The sequence below is a fragment of the Prinia subflava genome, chromosome Z (genome assembly GCF_021018805.1).
Source record: "Prinia subflava isolate CZ2003 ecotype Zambia chromosome Z, Cam_Psub_1.2, whole genome shotgun sequence".
NCBI classification, from domain to species: Eukaryota; Metazoa; Chordata; class Aves; order Passeriformes; family Cisticolidae; genus Prinia; species Prinia subflava.
The window spans coordinates 66,320,522-66,341,061 of NC_086283.1; the positions used below are offsets into that span (position 1 = coordinate 66,320,522).

A 20,540-nucleotide genomic window follows, 5' to 3' on the forward strand; every position below is an offset into this window, starting at 1 on the left:
ATTATTTTAATGAAAGCCACATTAAGGAATTTCTTCATCTGTCTGTCAGAAGATCAAAAGACACTGACATGAGAACATACTTTACAGCTTAGAAATAATTCTTTTGTAAAGGCAGCAGTCAAATATGAACATTTTATATTTTAAACTGGTGTGTCTGAACCCAGACTTTTTCAAACAAAAATGTTCGGTTAGTATCATGCATAAATATTTTCATACTTGCAGAGTATCATACATTTGTAATTTACTGATTCATTCACTTCTTCCTGCTTGAACAGTCCCTGAAATTGTGCCCTTCATCTGTGTGAAGAAAGTCATTAATAAGCATCGTTTTATATTGACATTTTATAAAATGCGTGAATATTATATATTCCATGAACGAGTGAGAGGAATGGATTCTGAAGAGTGATTTTTGTATTTTCTAAGGTACTTACTTATCTCTTTCATTTTGTTGGAGACAGACTGATCTTTTGGAATTAAATTCCTTTTGAGGAAATTCTAAACCTTTTCATGATGGATGGAAACACTCTTATGTGTTCCATATAAAGAAAAGCAAAAGGGTAAGCTTCAAATAACTTCAAAATATAAAGTCCTGCTCTTAATTTTTTTAAGAGTAATGTGCTCTGGATTTTTTTCCCTACAGGAACATATTAAAACAAAACCTTGTGTCAAAGTGGCAGATTCTAAACTTTTAATCTACACTAATACTGCAGAATTATCTTGATGTATAGCAGAGAGCTGGGTTCTCTGTTATATGACTGACCAACAGAATTCTTTATGGAATTCTACTTGAAAACAATGAAAAAGTTAATGAAAGCTGCAGGAGCTGTGAGTGTCAAAAACAGTTAAGAATATAGGTTCATCTTCGAACTCCTTCTTGTAAAAGGGTATATTTGAAATAAAAAACAATTGAGAACTAAATACATGTGGGTTCATATCTATAGATTTTATTTTCACCTGTGGATAAAGAGCATCATGACCTTTCTTATCTGTATTCTGCAAAAATTATATAACTGCATGTCTTCAACAAACAGTTATACAACAGGTCTGTGGTTCGATGAGTAGAATTAAGATAGGCTGAAAAGAAGTAAAAGCTTTTATATCAAGTATTTATGTTGTAAAAGTATTTCATTGCAAAAGGCAATTACTTGGACAATTCCTCACTTCTTTTTTTTTTGTCACATAAGGGATATTTTTATGAAAGACAGCACCAAGACTGAGTTCAAATGCTATGGAAGTAATCTGGGGATGGCTTCATAGCTAGAATTGAGGCTCAAGCTTGCCTATCTTGTAGTCTTATGCTCAGATCAGTCATTTGCCACGTAAATAAGACATTGTAATTGCCATCCACCTATGCGTATAATTTTCAAGAATTATATGCCTACTTTAACAGATGTCTCAAACACTGCAATATAAAATGAATATAGTGCTCTACAATGTGTTCTGATGAGATACTAATCTTTATGAAGCATTTTATTCCTATTAAAAGATTTGTATTCCATCTTTCATAGCTCTGCAAGTTCTGTAGCATTACTACAGTTATACACAGTCATTCTCACTTGCCCTATAACTGAGCTCTTATGGTAGTGTTCTCTCACTAGAGTAATGCATTTTGAAGCAAAGCTGCATTTTCTGTCACTTAAAAAAATATTCATTCTAATTGGTGGATGGTATTTTTTGTTTTGTTGCAGTTGTTATGCTTTTAAGACTATGATATGTTGAAGGCATAGAATAAGGCACATCTTTAATTAAAAATAAAAATGGCACAATAACTTTGATTCAGTCTGCACCATTGCATCCACAATGTAAATAAATAAATAGATGCAAATAAAATCTTATGTATGTAAAACATACATCTTATGTATGTAAAAACATACATAAGAAATCTGAATTCAGTCTTGGAACCTGGAGAATGACTGAATGTCCAGGTGTGGCTTGACAGCACAAAATAAATTAGTTCCCACCTAAACAAATAATAAAAATTATTAGAATATAATGATCCTGAGCATTCACTGATAGCATCTAAGTTTGATGGCATTTTCATCAAATTTATTCTCACTGCATTTCTGATACTGTATTAGTTATCATTTTTACACCAGTCATGCACAGTCAGAATTTTTGTGGCTCTAGTGTGTCCCATTGAGCATTAGGGTTGTGAAAATAAAGAATTCTGAAGCATTTTGAACAGCAATTTAATATTTAAATTGTGGACAGTAAGGGGTTTGACTGCAATCTCTGTTTGATGTATTTGATTTCCAGAGATAATAAAAAACAAGTTACTTTCAGAACAGAGCACCTTTTACCTAAGAGCTGCTGTAAACCACACAGATTTTATGAAGCTGTAGCATTCAAATAATTACTGGACAGCAAAAAGGGCTTTGTGTACTAAGACATAGACTTAAGACAGTTTTTTTTCCCTGAGGAAGCAGGTGCACTCATAATTAATAGTGATCAAATAAAACTGTATTTTACCTGTTAAGAAATAGAAGTAAATACCTGTAAAGAAACTTATGCCTATGTTTGTTTAACCTGATGTTGAAAGCTGCCCTATTTAATGACATTTTAAGTTGATGTTTGAAGCAGTTTAAAAAGACTTCATCTGCTATATGGTTTAGCCAGAAGCCCACTTTAGGCCTTCTAGAGGAAAAGATGTTAAGTATATACCTTCTTTATTGGTGGTCCCCTCAAAATTTTATTGCCAGAATGTTGAATAAGACCAAATGCCTCTAAACATTTGGAGTTAGTGCATAACTATGTTAGGATTTCTAAATCCACAAGTACTTTTAACTCCATTCTATTTTTCCTTCTGCACAGCATACTTTCCTTTATTTTAGTAGTCATGCTTTAGGAAAATACTTAGATTTTATATTTTGATATTTGTAGCTGTTTTTAACATACATTTGAATGAAATTCTGAGTTGAACTGTGTTTCCAAGACAGTAAAAACACTTACAGGGACTTGATTCCTATGGTGCTGATGTGTACTCACCCACTGTCACGTAAATAAAAAATGTAATCCGTTAAAAAAAAACAGCATTCAAACTTTCTCACATGCCTGAAGTATTTGTGTAATAAGTAAACACTAGAGGATGAACTGAGAAGACAGATTCTTGTGTATATGATGTGTTGCTACCCATCATTTCCTAAAAACAATTTCCTATTTTAGAGTCACTGTTGTGCTCCTTTGGCAGAACAAATCTCATCTTACTTAGCCTCAGATTCAGTGTTTATTCCTTTAATTTCTGTCTCCCCTGCAAAAATATTGCCATTTTCTTCAGAAAATATGTCCTTTTTTAAAAAAAACTGGTTCCAGTTTTCCTAGTAGTAATGAAGCTGATCATCCCTGAAGAGAGTGAGGCTTCTCTTGAAGTGGCACACAGCAGTCGTTTTGGGAGATGGTGCTTTCTTTGTGCAGTCATCCATAGATCAAATTATTTTTAGTACTGAATGAAAAAAAAAAAAACAAGTCCTAAATGAAGAATTGTAAAATAATTATTTAAAATTATAACATAAATATATTGAAAAGTCACTCTTCCCAGTGACTTTTGCATCTGCAAGAAGAATGCAGAATTTGTTCTTTGTTCTTCATATACAAAGTTTTGGAGCTGTTGCTCCAGTGCAAAGCTAAAATCATCCCTTACTTTCATTTTAATATTTCCATCCTTGTGCTACCAAGTCCAGTGTAGTAGGTAGAGCAGACTTCAAAGACAAGAAGAAATTTTTGAAGAGTTTGTTGTTGTTGCTTGATATTATTTTATTAGCATGGTTGTTTATTCAGTGTGGTCATTTTTTAAAATTTGTGAAGGTAGACCTAAGCAATCAATTTACTTTACAACTTTCCCTTTTAGATGTAATAAAGCTGGCACAGCTTTTGTGCTCTCTTTTAGCAGGGAGAGTGCCCCAGAGCGGGCCAGCAAAAGCACAGCGCCGTGCATGTTGGCAGCTGATAGAAACTGAACTCAGAACAAAATGTGCTGTGGCTCGGTTAGGTTACTGCTAGGTTTCTTAAGGACTGGCTATATCCAGATAACCTTGCTCAGTCTTTAGAAAGGCTCCAGACCCCTCAGCACTTCGTGGCCTCCTCTGGACCTTCTCCAGTAGCAGCTTGTCTCTGTTGTACTGAGGAGCCCAGAACTGGACACAACATTCCAGATGTGGCCTCTCTAGGACCAAACAGTGGGGCAGGATCACCTCCCTATCGACCTTCTGGCCACACTCTTCCTGATGCACCCCCGGACATCATCGGCCCTCCTGGCCACAAGGGCACTGCCAGCTCATGGTCAACTTGTCATCCAAGACTCCCAGATCCTTTTCCACAGAGCTGTTCTCTAGTAGGTCAGCCCCCAACCTGTGCTCGTACTTGGGGTTATTCCTCCCCAGGTGCAACACTCTACACTTGCCTTGTTAAGTTTCCCTGGCTAACTCTCCAGCCTGTCAAGGTCTCACTGAATGGCAGCACAGCCTTTGGGTATGTCAACCACTCCCCCAGTTTTGATTCTTCTTGTTATTCTTCTTGCACTTCAGTGATGTCCATAGCTTTGTTAAATCATGCTGCTTCTGTCTCTGCCTGGAGGACATTAATGATTCTCAAAGCCAGGCACAAGAGCTCTTGGAAACTTCAGATGCTGTATGGAAGCCTTTTACATGGGGTAACTTAAGGAGTTTGTTTTGATTGTTTTAAGCAGCACAGGGGGTAGTATCTGAAATATTGGTATAATGAAATAGCTATTAAATTAAGAATATTGTTAAAATGAAGGAATACCTTCCCTAGACATTGACAAGTAGAAACTCCTGTTTCAGTCAAGTCAGTTGAGTCACATAATGGTTATTCTGCTGAATATCTCAAATGAATATAGTCACCCGAATATACGAATGTAGAGTGGTGGATTTTTATTTATGGAGCTCTGGTTTGTTCAAAATTTCATAAAAAAATTCATGTAACTAAATATCTCTCTGTTGATTACAGATGAGGAAGCTCAGCTGTGATTGTTCAAGCAAGACTCCAAGCAGAATTACACTAGGAATGTCTTGTGCAGTATCTGTTTAATAATGAAAGTAGAAAAAAATTTGCTTTATATTAATTCTGTTTACAGTCTATTATTAATAGTAAGCTCATTATCTAATTACATTGATTTTTAAAATATATTTATAAGCTTTTGATGACTTCTTAGCTCAATCCATAAGTACACTTTTCTTAGAGGGTTCTTCTCTGTATCATCAGGAAAGAACCTTGATATCTTGGAATGTCTTTCCTATTTTTTTTTCCTTTGTAGTCCTTGGATTTCGATTCTTAATACTATTACCTGCATAGAAAGTAATGACATTATCAGGAGTGTCTCACCTTCTTTGGGTGCCTAGAGCACACGTATGTATATGGAGAGACTGGTATGAAAAGAAATTATGTATGTCCCAGCAATTGCTAGTGCTATAATGGTCTTTTGGCATTGTAGGCTGTTGGGGGGGAGGAGGGGGTGTTAAGCTATTTCATAGTTTGGGATGAAGAGTACAGCTGAAAATCTGTACAGTACCATTTAGGAGTATTGAGGAATGCTTCTGAGTATCTTTAGAGAGAGGAAGCTAAAAAGAATACTGTCAGCATGTGGATTAAACCAAAAGGGAAATATGGGTGGGTGGAATTTAACTTTGTGTGCTTATGCAGAATTTAACCCTATGTTTTTCATTGATTCTAAATTCCTTTCTTTCTAAAAAATCTGCATTTTTAAAATAATGGTCTGAGGGATGTATATATTTAAAAAAAAGACACAGGAAACCTGGTAAGAGCATTGTTTAACACACATCTGTTTTTTGAAATGCTTTCGGTTACTTGCGACCTTTCAGAGTAACCAAGATGTACTGTTCAGATGTATTTTAATGTCAAAGTTTTGGTACTGCACTTCTGAAAATATAATTCACAAAGACTATAAATGCTCTGAGCCTCTTTTCCACATCCCTTCCTGAGATGATAACATTTAAATGCACTATTTGAGAGAAGTATTTTTGGCCTGATTAGCCACCAGGACACATTAACATGAAGTTTGATTTACATACTTGCTTTATTTATAGCAAAATATTAATCATTATAAAAAACTAATTTTGCACAGAGATGTCAAATTTAAATGTTCTACATGATTAATAATCTTTGTGCTGAAACTAAGTACCAGACTTTTAAAATCTTCTGTTTGAATTGGGACGTTTATGGTTGGAAGGGGAATATGTGTGTGTATGCATGCGTACATATATAAGTAATAAAACTGTCTGGCATCCTTGTTTGAATGAACTAAGCATGTTTCATTTGGCTAGACCTTGTGGATCAATTTCTGGTGACCTACTAGAAAGTTTGATTTTAATTCTGGATGTGGGAAACATTCTGGCAAATATAAGATAGCAAATCCCTCATGTCATTTTGTGAAAATGCATATTATTTGCCTTCTGTGCTTTGTATGCTCAGAAGGATTTTGATGCCTCATGACTTTACATATGTATTAAGCCCACTAAAATGTTTGATCTAGGGCATTGTGCTTAGGATGAGGGGTGAAGCAATTTCCAGGAACTCCTGTAGGCTCTCCAAGGTCAACAGGCATTTGGGTAACTTACAGACCATTTGATTACATGTCTTCCAATGATGTAAGAAAGTATCCATCTCCTTAGAGATGGAAATTACTTAGAGGTAACTGGGCTAAAGGCTTAAGATGGCAATCTCCTGTCATGGCTTGAAACTGGTTTTAAGTAATTTTTACTTAATGAGATGCTGTGGGACAGGATCTTGGCTTTTTTGCCTACCATGTTTTTCTTCTTTTTTTTCTTTTTTTTTCTTTTTTTCTTTTTTTTTTTCTTTTTTAATTTTTAAAATTTTTTTTATTGTGTAAATGATATTTTGTGTACTACACACTATAGAAAAACTATCGTGTCAAAAATTCTGGTAAGTCATCAATCCCAGAGGCTAGATTTTGCTACTCAAAATCATAGTCCTATCAGTTCTTTTGTAAGATTTAAGTGACTCCAATATTTAACCATTTTTAATTTGGGTTCTTAAATTAAACAATTGCAACAATTTGCATATAAGTAAAGTTGATTTCCTTTCTCCAAGGAATGCTTCCAGCATTACCACTGATGCCCCTTTATCAATGTTTATTCCCTGTTACTTCCCTGTTACTCCTCTATTAATATATTCCCACAGTATTATAGCAGAGCAGTTATATAGTTCTCAGATTTGTCCTTTTGCCTGTAAAGACATTTTTAAAACATGACTAGTTTCCTGTTTATTTGCATTCACCAACATCTAGAAAATTAACTTCTCTCCTTTTGTTTCTCCCCTTCAGGGAGTCTCTGATCCAATTTGTCACTGTGTGTATTGTCTGTTTAGAATGCCTTTCTGTTTTTTTCATGTGGTGTTGTATGAACGTAACTGTGTAACACACAAGTGTTATGTAAATATATCCATACCTATCTCTATAAATATGTCATATTTATTTTTATGTTTTTAAAGTGGGATACTTAAAGTATCAAGTTTATTTGAAGATTGAGTCTATGTCTTACATTCAATACCACATGCTAGAAATACATTACATAATTCCTGGTGAAAATAACTTCAGAATTTTTCACACAAAGTGGAGACACAGTAAAAATATGTAGGAGTTCTGTATTTGGAGAACCTTGCAGTACACTGATGAAGTACTTGCATTTGATTTTAACGCTGAATAATTACCAAAAACTTGAAAACGATGAATAGGCATAACATATGTGACCTTGACTGAAGTTTGTTCTTCTCTCTGAAGTGCAGGACTCAAATCTGCAGGAAGGTTTGATCACTCTTTTATTACATTCTCTTTTTATTGCTGCATCATTCTTCATTCAGATGAGGAGTAGTATCTTGAAATTAATGCATGGTTATTACAGCCAGATTGACTGAAATCGGCCAACGGTGTGCATACATACCCTTTGAATTGTGCTCTTCTCCCTTCATTTATGCTCCTCACCTTCTGGAGTGGAAATGTTCATAGCCAAGCACACAGGCATGCACAAATACCTCTAAAGCTTCCAAATTAGTGAAGCTTGCATTAAGTAGATTGCATAATTGCAAGTATATAAAATATACATGAAATCCTGTCCTAATTTCTGTGTCATTTTTTATGTCCAAACTTAATTGTTATTCACAGTGTGTGGTCAAGGCCTGTTCATGTTCTGGAGTGTTTGATATCCATCATGGTTTTAACCTAGGCAAAGAACTGTAATGAAGTCATCCTCATAAATGTGATTTTGAAATGTTAATATTGTTATGAAATAGAAATGTTTTTGTTAGATATGTGTCTTTGTGACCTTTGGTGTTTTCTGTCTTTCATGTTGTTACCTCCTAAATCTCATTATATGAGAGCTTAAGATATTATTGCTTTAAAACATTAGTTTTCTTAGAAGAAATTGTCACAGCTAAGGTCACAGGAGGTTGACACCTTCTGTCCATAAGAATAACCCATTCCATTGAGAACCGCAGAGAAATTTTTCTCTGTGTTGTATGTTAGGATTTCCTCTGCTGACAGGTGACTATGTTATCAAGTATGTATTCCATAATGATGTCTCAATGTTTCTAAAGAATTCACTCATAAAATAACATTATCAGCTATGAAAATGGCAAGATCAAATTTTAATGCCCGTGTTTAACTCAACATTCTTCTATTCTCATCTTTTAAATTGAATCAGTACTGAAGGTATAATTTTTCTTGAATTGCCTTACTGCTTATAGAATTATTTTAGAAATCTATGGCAAATATATGTAAAAAGGGAGGAGAAAAGACCATTGCTTTTTTCACCAGATTTTGAAACTTTGTAGCACTGCCACTTTGACATGTATTTGATATGTATCTTCAAATTGAAATATTTAAAGCTGTTGTAAATTTATTCTTTTCTTTGTAAACCCACACAGCATTTGAGAGATGTGATATTATCTATATTTTTTTTCAGTCATGCTGGTTACTATTAGTCTGTATTCTGGGTGTTCTAAATAATCTAGATTTCTTCACGACTGATGTAACACTTCTATGATCTGACTGACAGCATTTGCAGGCTAATCACAAAAGTCAAATGCACTGGAGCTTTAGAGTACTTTGAAAGTTTGGCCCTTTGTACCAAATAATGCATTTGCTAAGTGCAGACCTGCATTATTTTGGTTAGACAGACATACAGACAGATGTAAATTTGCCTTCCAGTATCAATTCACATACCTAGTATCTGCAGCTTGCAGAGTGACCACAGGTAAAAGAAGAAACTGCACGTGCTCGTGGTGCGTACATGGATTTCGTGGAGTGTTTCTTCAGGTTAATTTGACAGTGTAAGACTTTGTGTTCAAAAGTATTGCAGTGGAGATAAGAATTATATGTAAATGTGGTGGATTGACCTTGGCCAGCTGTCAGACCCCCACCCAGCCATGCTTTTGCTCATCCCTCTTCAACAGCACAAGGAGAGAATATAAGATGAAAAAGCTTGTGAGTTGAAATAAAGATGGAGAGATCCCTTGCCAGTTACTGGCACTGGCAAAACAGGCATAACTTGTGGAAAATTAATTTACTTTATTGACATTCTAAAGCAGAATAGGATGGCAAGAAATAGACTGCCCCATCCCCCTGTCCTCAGGCTCAACATCTTCATTCCCTTCTGTATGCTCCTGTATCTTCTCCTCCATGAGTTGTGCAGGGATCACGGGGAATGGGGAATGGCAGTCTGTCCATGACAGCTCCTCCCTGCTAGTCCTTTCTTCTCACACTTTTTCTGTGCTGCTGTGTGGGTTCTCTCCATGGTCTTCAGCCCTTCAGGCTAAATCTGCTCCAGCATGGGACTTACGTGTGCATTATTTCATCTAAGGAGAATCTGCTGCAGTGTGAGCTCTCTGCCAGTGAGCATTTCTTCAGCAAATATCCAGCTTGCTCTGGAGTGATCATCTCCATGGGCTTCAGGGAATTGCCTCCTTTATCATGGTCTCTCTATCCATGGATTTGTCTCTGTTCTGTGCCTGGATCACCTCCTCATGCTTCTTCTCTGGCCTTAGAATTTCCAGTATTCTTTCTCACATTTTTTCTTTTACTCTTCACTTCCTGGGCCATGTTTTGCCCTTTTTTAACTGTGCTTTCACAGAAGCATAACTTGCTTCACTGGTGAACTCAGCTGTGTCTTGCAGTGGGTGGAGCAACCCTGATGGCTTCTTGCTGACCCCATCCCTGCAGCCATTCCCAAAGCCAAAACTTTGTCACCAACACTCAGTGTAATAAGATGAAGAGAAAGAACATAAGGGATAAAAACAGAATAAAACCAGAAATTTATTTTGGTTTGCTGTGTTCCTCACTGTGGTTAACTATTTCTTTTAGTATCAGTTCAACAACAATGAACTTAATTTGTGATTGTCGCTTCTCTAAACATTTTCAATAGAGCACTTTTGTGAAAGACAATCTGAAGTTATTGTGAGGAGGATGTGGAGAGATTTTTTAATCACTAACAACACGTATAGGGAAATCAAGCTTGTACTTTTAAACTTTCAAAAGAAGGAAGGGGGCAAAGAACAGCGCAGATGAATGGGGTTTTAATGTGTATATAGTGTTTAGTATGCTGAAAATACCTTTCTTACATTAGGGAATATATGATGTGCTTTGCCTTGTCACCCATCATTTTTGAATAATCTAATTTTAGAGTCTGAAAAAGTATTTTTTTTCCTCTTACCTGTTTACTGAACAGCTTTGTTAAGATTAAAACTATATTTGAAATGATGGGAAGGTCTTCTGTCTGAAATTGTATCTTCTGTGTACAAATAGATGTTCCTTTCTAAAAAAAGTCTATTTGCAAGGTCTTGCATATCTCTACTCTCAACTAGTGACAAGTACTATTTGATTAGCTATTTATTTATTAAATCATCAGGCACATAATTATTTAAACAGTGTGAAATGTTTTAGTACCTTTGTTCCTGAGTGGCAAGTTGAAGGTCTTGACTATGCAACAGCCAACATGTGCATTTAATTTTCTACTACTAAGGGACATCATCTGGCTGCCTGGGCTACCCTGATGTTTGGTGGCTATTATTTTTCGTATTTTCACCATGAGATATCTTCTTGAGTCTTTGTGCACTTTCTCATGTAGTTTTGTATCTTCCATTGATCAGTATTGGTGCCTTGAGGAAAGCTTGGATACTTCTACAGAAGCTATAATATCACCTGATATTTGCTGAAGCTTAACAGAAATCTTAAGAAATGTTTTTAATTTGTAATTTAGTTATCTATTCAGAAAACAGTTAAATACTTCTCAATTTTGTGAACTTAAACAATTGATTTGAATGGACAAGGCTTAATGGGTCCAATCTTTTTTTTAAACAAAGAGTTACAATTAAAAATATATGAGGAATTCTTAGTTAATAATGAATGAAAATTCAGAAAATGTGTAATTTTAAGAACAGTGTATTTAAAAAATCATTTTATCTTAACCAGAGTTATGTTTCCTTTCATAGTGATGTAATAATATCATTTTCTCAGATGGTTTTTTTTTTGGTTTTTGGTGGTCTTTGACAGCATGGAAAACTATGGTAATTTAAAATGGAATTATAACAATTTTTAAATGATGTACTAAAGTTAACCTTATATTTTATTATTTCAGTTGTTCATGGTGGACAATGGAGCAGATGACTGGAGAATAGCCATGACTTATGAGCGTATTTTCTTTATCTGCTTGGAAATACTGGTGTGTGCTATACATCCCATACCTGGGAATTACACATTCACATGGACAGCCCGGCTCGCCTTTTCTTACGCTCCATCCACAACAACAGCTGATGTGGATATTATTTTATCTATACCAATGTTCTTAAGACTATATCTTATTGCCAGAGTTATGCTTTTGCATAGCAAACTTTTCACTGATGCCTCATCTAGAAGCATTGGAGCATTAAATAAGATAAACTTCAATACCCGTTTTGTTATGAAGACTCTAATGACAATATGTCCAGGAACTGTACTGTTGGTTTTTAGTATCTCATTATGGATAATTGCTGCATGGACTGTCCGAGCTTGTGAAAGGTAAGGTTGGTTTTTTTGTTCAGTTGTTTCTGTTTGTCTTTCTATTTTTCACTCCTGTTTTGTCTCCTAAATTTTGAATTCAGGGGCCCTAAGTATTTGTTAGAATGGAGCTCCCCAGTCTTTGATAATTTGAGTGTTGGTTGGGTTGTATTCTGTGACAGACCTTGTCAGGAGTGATTTGCCTCTTAATCGGAAGTATTTCTGCAAAGAGATCTGTGCCCCACTGTTTACTGTAGCACCACAATTTGATTTCAGTGTGTTGATATATTTAACACAGTGGACAGGTACCACAAAATGCCTTTAAGAGTAGTCATTAATAACCTGCATCTATACCAATTTTCATTTATTTTCTTTGTAAGATAAATGTAGTGAGGATAAGGTAGAAAAAATAGCCAGTGAAAATACATGGGGGTGATGTGTAATTTGAGTTTTATTGTGCTGAAAAAAAAATGGAGTGCAAAATGCAGTTGAGGAGTTGGCAAGATCAGTAAAGGGGAACAGGAGGAAGACTGACAGTAGTATAACTCTCTCTTCTGTGAAAATCAGAACTGCATTTGAGAGCCAAATTTTCAATTTCAGCTAGTTTTCCAACCTCCCTTTACCCCAGACGTCAGTGTAGGTGCAGAATAAATGGCTATCAGTGCCGACAACTTGAAATTGAATTTCTCAAACATAGCTTTAACAAAAAATAAATGGGCTTCTGATTGGATAGGATTGCTTAGGAATATGAGAGGTTAACTCTAAGGAAACAGTTAGAATGATTCTCTATAGAAGATTTAATGCCTCTTTTTAAAAAAGATTTTAAGACAGCTCTTAGATCCTGGAATTGATTTCTCCTTCCTTAAGGTGGAAAATCATCAACATATTTAAGGCATTTCTGCTGCTGTTTGTTGACTGTTTTATTTTTCCTATTCGTCTGTCCATTATAGAATCAGTTTAGGGGAATTAGTTGTGACAGATAGAGGATTCAAGTCAGCAGTTGAATTAAACACCATTATGCTTTTTTAAAGTTGCTCCTTGCATTCCTTTTCAGCTTGTTACAAGGAAAAATATCTGATCTTATAAAATGACTGTAGAAATCCTGTTTTAGTAGTTTGATTGTTAAAATTGCTTTGTATCAATATTGTTTCCTCATATTACAGCTAGACTAATAGTTTAAGAATATTCTGAAAATACTATGTTAAGAATGACATATTACAGTTTCAGAATATTCCCCATAGAGGCAGTGGAGGAGTACCCTGGATTTTGACTCAATCTCTATACTAGCTGTATTTTCATAAGCATGTTCTTATTTCAGATGTAACTGACTTCTGCAAAGTCTCTCCTCTGTATCTCATATTATTCACTTCTCTTCCCACCATTTTTCTTTAAATACAATTGCTGCTCAGGAATTCTTGAGTGTCTGCTCAGGCATTTCCCAAACTGTCTATTGTGAAGTGGCTCTGAATAACTTCAGCATCCATTGCCATCATTGTTAGATATAACCAGTTGATGATGATGATGGTGATGATGATGGTCGTGGTGATGATGATGATGAAATAATAACTTTTTAACTAGTGTTTTTATATATGTGCATTCAAAATGAGCTAGTACAACTCAGTGAAAATTACTGAAAAATATTTGCTACTGTCTGATACATGTTTTTGAAACATATTTATTTGTTAGTAACAGATTGCAGGACAAGATTCTATATTATATAAGTACTACTAAAAATAAAAGAAACAAAGACCACCTCACCCATATTCCAGTCAGGGGAGTGAAGACAAGACTCCCATAAAGTTTTGATTTTCTTAGTTTCCTTATTTATATTTAGAAAGGGACGCACGTCTGCATCACTGTTGTCTTGGGAAGATTATTTATTTGGTTAGGTATACTAAAGTTAGGGTTGCAAAAAGCTGAATTTTCTTCAACTGTCTGCTAAGTTGATAATGGGTTTTCTGCATTTTAATTTGCAGTTGCTGTCCTTGAATTGACTGTAATAGTTTGGACAGTAGGCTGAATAGCCACAGACTCCTCTAAAACTGAAACACAACACAACACAACTAAAAGCAAGTTAAACATAGAAGTGAGTACTAGGTTAATATATCTCTAGTATAATTGCCTTCTCTCACTGGATTCCAGTCCAAGATTCATATTTTCAAAAAGGAAAAAAAGTTAATTTTATGTTTCAGAAACATTAAAAGAAATATATTTTGGCTTTTGGAATCAGATACTTATGTCATTCATGCTAGTTGTACAGCCAGTTTTGTGTGGTTTGCCTCCAGTTTTCCCTTGAGGGAATGTGTAAGTATTTTGCTAAATTAATGATACTGATCCTGGATTCCAGTTACTAGTCAGCCCATCAAAACCATTTAGATCCATAGCCCATATAGAAGTGTGTGGTAAGAAAACGTTCTTAGAAGAAAAACTCAAACCCCCACACATTGGAATGCTCTTAATATTCTGCCATCTGAAGTGAAACATCCCTTTTTTTTTTTTCCTTTTTTTTTTTTTTTTTGCGTAGTTGGAGGCAAATACAATAGCAATTTATCGTGAGAAAGGACAAATATGGCCACTGAATAATTTCTGTTCTGTGTAGAAATCATAGTCCTCAGAAGATGTCTCACAAGGGCTTTATGGCTTTGAATTGCTTAGATTTTAAAAATTTACACAAATAAGGTACACTTTTTCCCAGCTGTTCTTGATTTTTTTCTTTGTTTTAACTCAAGGGAACCTTTTATTTTTTAAGTAAAATTTTTTATGTACACAAAATGATCCTGAAAATAAATTCTATCATTAGGAGTGTTTTGTATTCCGCTTGACAGTATATATGAAAACATAATGAATTTTGATACATCTAACAGAAATGAGGCATTAGGCAGCAGCCTGGTAGCTTTGGTTTGATAAGAGGTGATTTATACTAAAAAAATTTGATGGTGTTAACTGTTTCTTTGCATCACTTCTGTTACATAGGAGCATTACATAAGAGTTTGCATTAGCAGTATTACCTTTGTGTTTAACTGTCCCTCCAAATTGGAACAAGATGATAGTGATAAGAGGTAATAGATTAAAAATATTAAGATTTTGGAATGGAGAGGAAAGATTCTCTTTCTGTTCCATGTTCTCAGTGAGAAGGGAAGTCACAGGAGGCAGTGTCGTCTATTGTGGAATTGTGTATGCTCAGCAAAAACTGTTGCTGCTGAGTAGACCATTCTTCTATTCAAAATTAGTTTTTTATTATTGCAGACAGTCCTGGGAATAGGAAGGGAGATTGGAAGGCCGACATTTCATGGTGAGGAAGGTAACATGAAAAAGCATCATTATCCATCTCTTGAAAGATAGTCTGTGGAGAGAGGTCATGGGTTGAGCCAGGCAAATTGACTGTCTGAAAAAAGACTTTACTGCATTAATGGTCATCTGACTGATCACTTGATATACACTGAACTAAGACGGGACATGTATCTTTCTCAGTGCCTTAATGACTATATAGTTAGCTCCCAGAATGCTAATTATAGCAAGTGACACTTTGGGTTGGTGAGCAAGGTATTTTCCATGATTGCAGTTAAAGGTCGTGTATGAGGGCAGAACATGGTACAGATAATGGTGGTGGACAGCCAGCTGAGTATAAATGGGTTGCTAGAGCTGCAAAGTAATCTACATGAGGGAATTTGGAAGGTAAAAGTGGGGAAACCATGAAGTCTTGGTGTATACATAATGTCTGTTTTAAGGGAAAGATTGCATTACATAGGTTTCAACATCTGTCTTCTCACTGCCAGTAGCAGTATATTGCTGTTTGTCATGTGTAGGCTTCATAATGAAAATATGATTTTTTATTAGGTCTAACTCAAAAGATGTTTGTTCTTATAACGTCTCTGAGGCACATGATCTAGAACACTTATAAGTATGTTACTTTCATATTTGAATTATGAGCTCTACAAGCAGATTAATTTTAGTAGGTTCCCGTACATATGTTGTTACTGAAAATAGATTTGTGCATGGATATCAGTTGTCTATATCAGTTAAAATAGAAGAGTTTGGTTTTTCAAGAAAGTATGTATCTTCACCATTAAGTCATTGAAGAATCTAGCAAGTTTGCTTCTACTCTTGTGTAGATGAGTGTCTCTTCCGTGAGAAGTGAGCTGCTTTTCTAGGTTGTGTGGAATCACTCTTTGTGATTTGTTCTTTTCTTTTATGGAAAGGAAGAAACAATATTTTCTTCTGAATACAAAGAAAGATGTAATGTGCCTGTGTACCAAGCAGTATGAACTGCACATGCCCACATTACATTATTGTATGTCCAGAAGAGATCATACCACATGCCTGGCATTTCAGTAGATTTGCAGAAGAGAACTGAGAACAGACCTGGATTTTCTTCTTCTACAGAGATCACACTTTTGGCACCATTTGTTGTTCTATTTGTTCGTCTCTTTAACTTCTGGCAATTAAGTCAGTTCCGCTCGAACAGTTTCTTTTAGTCAGCATCTCTCCCTTTTGTCAGTTTCTGCTCTGTATTCTCTCCTTGCTTTAGAAAAACTGAACTCAAACAAAAAACAGTTTGAACAGTTTCTTTTAGTCAGCATTGCTCCCTTTTGTCAGTTTCTGCTCTGTATTCTCTCCTCGCTTTAGCAAAAGCAAACTCAAACAAAACCACACACAGTTCTGACTTTGTGTGATGGAGAAATCTTTTGCTGCTTTCTTCTCATTCTTGTTTCCAACAAATAAATGTCTGCCTCATCTCTGGGAAATGTGATACCATTACAAAGTTTCCAGTAAGCAGCTCACACATGCCAACTGGGAGGCAAATGTTAAGGATTCATTGGATACAAGCTAGTGGATACACTGACACTTTAAATTGTAATTCATGAAGGAAAAATGTTTCTTAGCTACCTAATTTCCTATCAGTATGTATTTCAGTTCTTCACTTGTCTTGAGGACTTTATCTGACGTTGTACATTGCATGCATATTCAGAACTCCTCATTCTAATGGAAATTGCTTTTTGCATTCTCTGCAGTGCCAGTGTGAAGATTCTTATTCTTAGTTAACAAAAAAAAAAAGCAACCAAAAAACCCCACAAAAACTCCAACAAACCAACAAACAAAAACCACCATCAGCAAACCAAGCCTGGGTATTTAATTTTAAGTCTATTTTTAGGCTCAGAAGGTCAGATGCAATGACATATGATTTTTATTTTTTTCAGTCTCATGACTGTCAACAGATCAAATAGTGTTTGTGTATAGACAGTTCTGGCTGTTTATCATGGTTCTTTACCTTCCCTTGGCTCACAGCTCACTGAAACTAGAATGTGCTACTGGCAGTCAGGTTTGTTCAGTGGTGGCAAAGGCTAAAAGTTAAATATTCAAAACAAACAATAAGCAGTGATCACCTGTCATCATCCTAACTTGCACCTGTGCTGTGAATGAATGGTTCTCTGCCTACGAGTCTTAATTCCTGGTTTTGCGCACTGAGTGTAGCTGAACTTTAAATGTTAGGTTACTGATTTTTAATATTTACATCTCAAAGCTATTAATAACTAAAACCACATGTAACCAATTACATTTTTGTTGCAAAAGTTATAAATAGACCAGATTCATTATTTTATCACACAATAAAGGCAACAAGGGAATCTATTCACAGGAGTACACTGGTGAATATCTGGCAGGTGTAACCCACATCCAAAAAAGAGCAATCAATCTAAATAAAATATTCCTTTTCTAGGTGTATCCAGAAGGATTGATAGCTAAATAATGTGTTCTTTTGCTCCTTGAAAACAAAAGAATTATGTATATTTAAGGGAGGAAGCAGATGCATCTGTTCTAATGCATGCAGAGTTTGCTATTCTTTTAAATTCATATTTTCCTTCCCTTTGAAAATGCTGTTTATGTGTTCTCAGCAAAAGAACTTTGGGAATATATGTAAGAAAACTCTTCAGTTTTTTTAGGTTATTAGAATTATCCTTATAAATACGGAAAGTAGCAATATCTTATGAAGTATCACTAGATATAGTCATCCCTTTACAAAAATATATCAAGCCAAAGGAGATCAGTATTTTTATAGTCCAAAAATAGCCAACCCAGCTTCAAGGAAGGGATTGCAAAAGACAAAAACAAAACAAAACAAAACTGCTTGCTTAATGAAAGAAAAAAAATCTGTCTTTCAGATTAACTAGAGCAAGGAAAATTTTCTTAGACTAAATTCCCTTTCATTTACAAGGGACTTATATGTATATCTGTTGTGGAGCAGAATGAAGTGGAAAAGCTCACGTATAGTTCAAAAATGGTGAGAAAATTTAAAACTATTTCTCTAAACATAAAAGTCTGAAAAGAATGAAAATACAGGGAAGTACTTAACTGCTTTTAAGGAGGAAAAGATTTTTTTTTATTAATCTTGAATCTATAAAACATAATTAAGAGAACAGTCTTTGTTCTGGTCAGTAAGAATGGTTGTACGCTGTCCAAATTCTTTCAGATAAGAAAGCAATTTATGGAATTTTTTAAATCATTATTTCATTACTGGATCCAAAGTTACATATTCTGATCCTCATGTTTTCAGATGTGATAATTGGATTTTTCCTCCCTCTTTTGGCCAGCATTTTAAACTATTAAGAATATTTTGCATCAAAATGAATAAAAAGTATTTGCCAAAAGCAATCTTTATAAAATAGGGTCATACTGAAGCAAAAATCAATGTCTTGTCACTTCAAAATAGAATTTGTTGCTCCAATAGTTTAACATCTTTGAAAAGTGCACCCTGAAGTGTGAATTTAAGCTTTCCTACTGGTTTTCTTTTGCTTCTTGGACAAAGTGAGGAGTATAGACCATGGTTATCACTTCACTGAAATAAGCTTCCAATATACTGACTGAATTCTAGTCTCAGATATTGAAGAGTGACTTCTGTTGGGAATTTGCAATTCAGTCCTAAAAATTCAAATTTATAAGGTCAATATGAGCATATGGATAGTATTGTGGAATTGTGCAGTTCAAGGGAATTAGTGGTTTTATGGCAGGAAACATGAGGTGCTTTTTCAATATTTTGTATGTTCTTTATTTACCTTTTCTGTAATTTTACCCTTTTAATTTTTAGTCTCAATAGCAGATTTTTCTTGCTTGGGTAGTTTTTTTCTTGAAAAGTTCAAAATCAGCTATAGTTTTTACTACAGCTGTTCTGGAGATATAGTGAGTGATTTGCAGCATCACTTAGAAGTAGTAAGTATTGATGCATATCATCATTTACACTTGTGTTCCCCAGAACAGTGATATTATATGAGTTCAGAGTTTGGGCTGATCAGTCTAGAACATTTCTGATTGAGAATATAGAACATTAGTCTACTTGCAGTTGTTTTTATCTCTAAACCAGATTGATATCCAGTATTTCTTTTTAAGCCTTGTTATGTGATAAATGAATTCCACTGACAAAATTCCTGTGGCTTTCCACACGAGGAGTTCACTGAATGGAAATAATATTAATCTGAGTATTGAAGACATCATTGCAATGCAAATTGGACAATTATCTTGGATTATTTAGGTTGCAAGCTTCTGGGGCAGGGGTTGTCTTTGAACTGTTTTTGCACACTGCTCAGCACAGTGGTGTCCAAGAATAACACTTATGTATGTGATACTGCAGTGCTAATAAATGTAGTAACTTCTAGTGAGGAAAAAAGGCAGCTAAACACTTCTGAAGGCTAGTGGTGTTCAGATGCATATGATGCCTTCATGTGTTGATAGAGCAGTTTAAGCCAAACTGTTCAGTTTTGATGGATGCTGACTGTGCTGACAGCTTGTGCTGAGAACACTGCCCAGGCAGGAATTATGCCCTGCTAGCTGGCTTGTTTTCCCTATGTACTCCCTGCTTCAAGTGGAGAAGCCTGGGGCAAGAGCCCCCGTGGTCTCACTCGCAGAGGCGAATGTATGTTCGTGTCAGTTTGGTGATGGGACCTCCAAGTGTCCTATCTGGTAAGGTCGGTGGAGCTGTGCTCCTGCCAGGTGAGGGTGTGGCATGTGCAGGCACTGTGCTCAGCACTGTGCTGGAATCTCACCTCACTGGTGAGATACAGCCTGGCACCACACACAGCTCTCTGTGCTGTGCCTCGTATATGCTGCTTGTGACACAGGGCTTAAGTGCCTTGGCTCCTGTTGCCAAGCTTGACAGCAAAAGAGACCAGTCGCTAATCACTGTGAAGGTGCAATGAAGGTAAAAAGTACTCCAGATGTTCCAGAGTAGCAGGTAGCCTAATAGGATAGGAAAACACAGAAAAACAGTGTTGGTGCTGTGAGGCTACAGCCTGTTTTGAAGCCTGGTGCAGAATCTGTGGAAGCCAGTGGGCCTGCATTAGCTTAAAACCCTGTAATGATGGGGCTAAAATGATTGTATCTGCCTGTGTAATCGTGCAAATCATGCCAAGTTGTTGGCATGAGCCTTGGTCGTAAACTTAAGTATCAGTATCAGGAGTTGTATACAGGCCTGAAAATTGGTTTTGCAATGTTTGGGGATTTTTTGTTAGTGGACAGGGTGGTTTTTAAAAAT

General features: G+C 35.6%; 1 protein-coding gene across 7 annotated transcripts in view; it reads left to right on the plus strand.

Moving 5' to 3' along the window:
* Positions 1-20,540, plus strand: part of KCNN2 (potassium calcium-activated channel subfamily N member 2) — a 93,589-nt gene that overhangs the window by 31,137 nt on the left and 41,912 nt on the right. For 6 of the 7 annotated variants that reach the window (XM_063423950.1, XM_063423949.1, XM_063423951.1 and 3 more), the window contains one exon: positions 11,622-12,040. The exons of the other annotated variant lie outside the window; for it this stretch is intronic. In XM_063423950.1, coding sequence (XP_063280020.1) covers positions 11,622-12,040 — 419 coding nt within the window. The remainder of the gene's footprint in view (positions 1-11,621; positions 12,041-20,540) is intronic. 7 annotated transcript variants of the gene reach the window in all.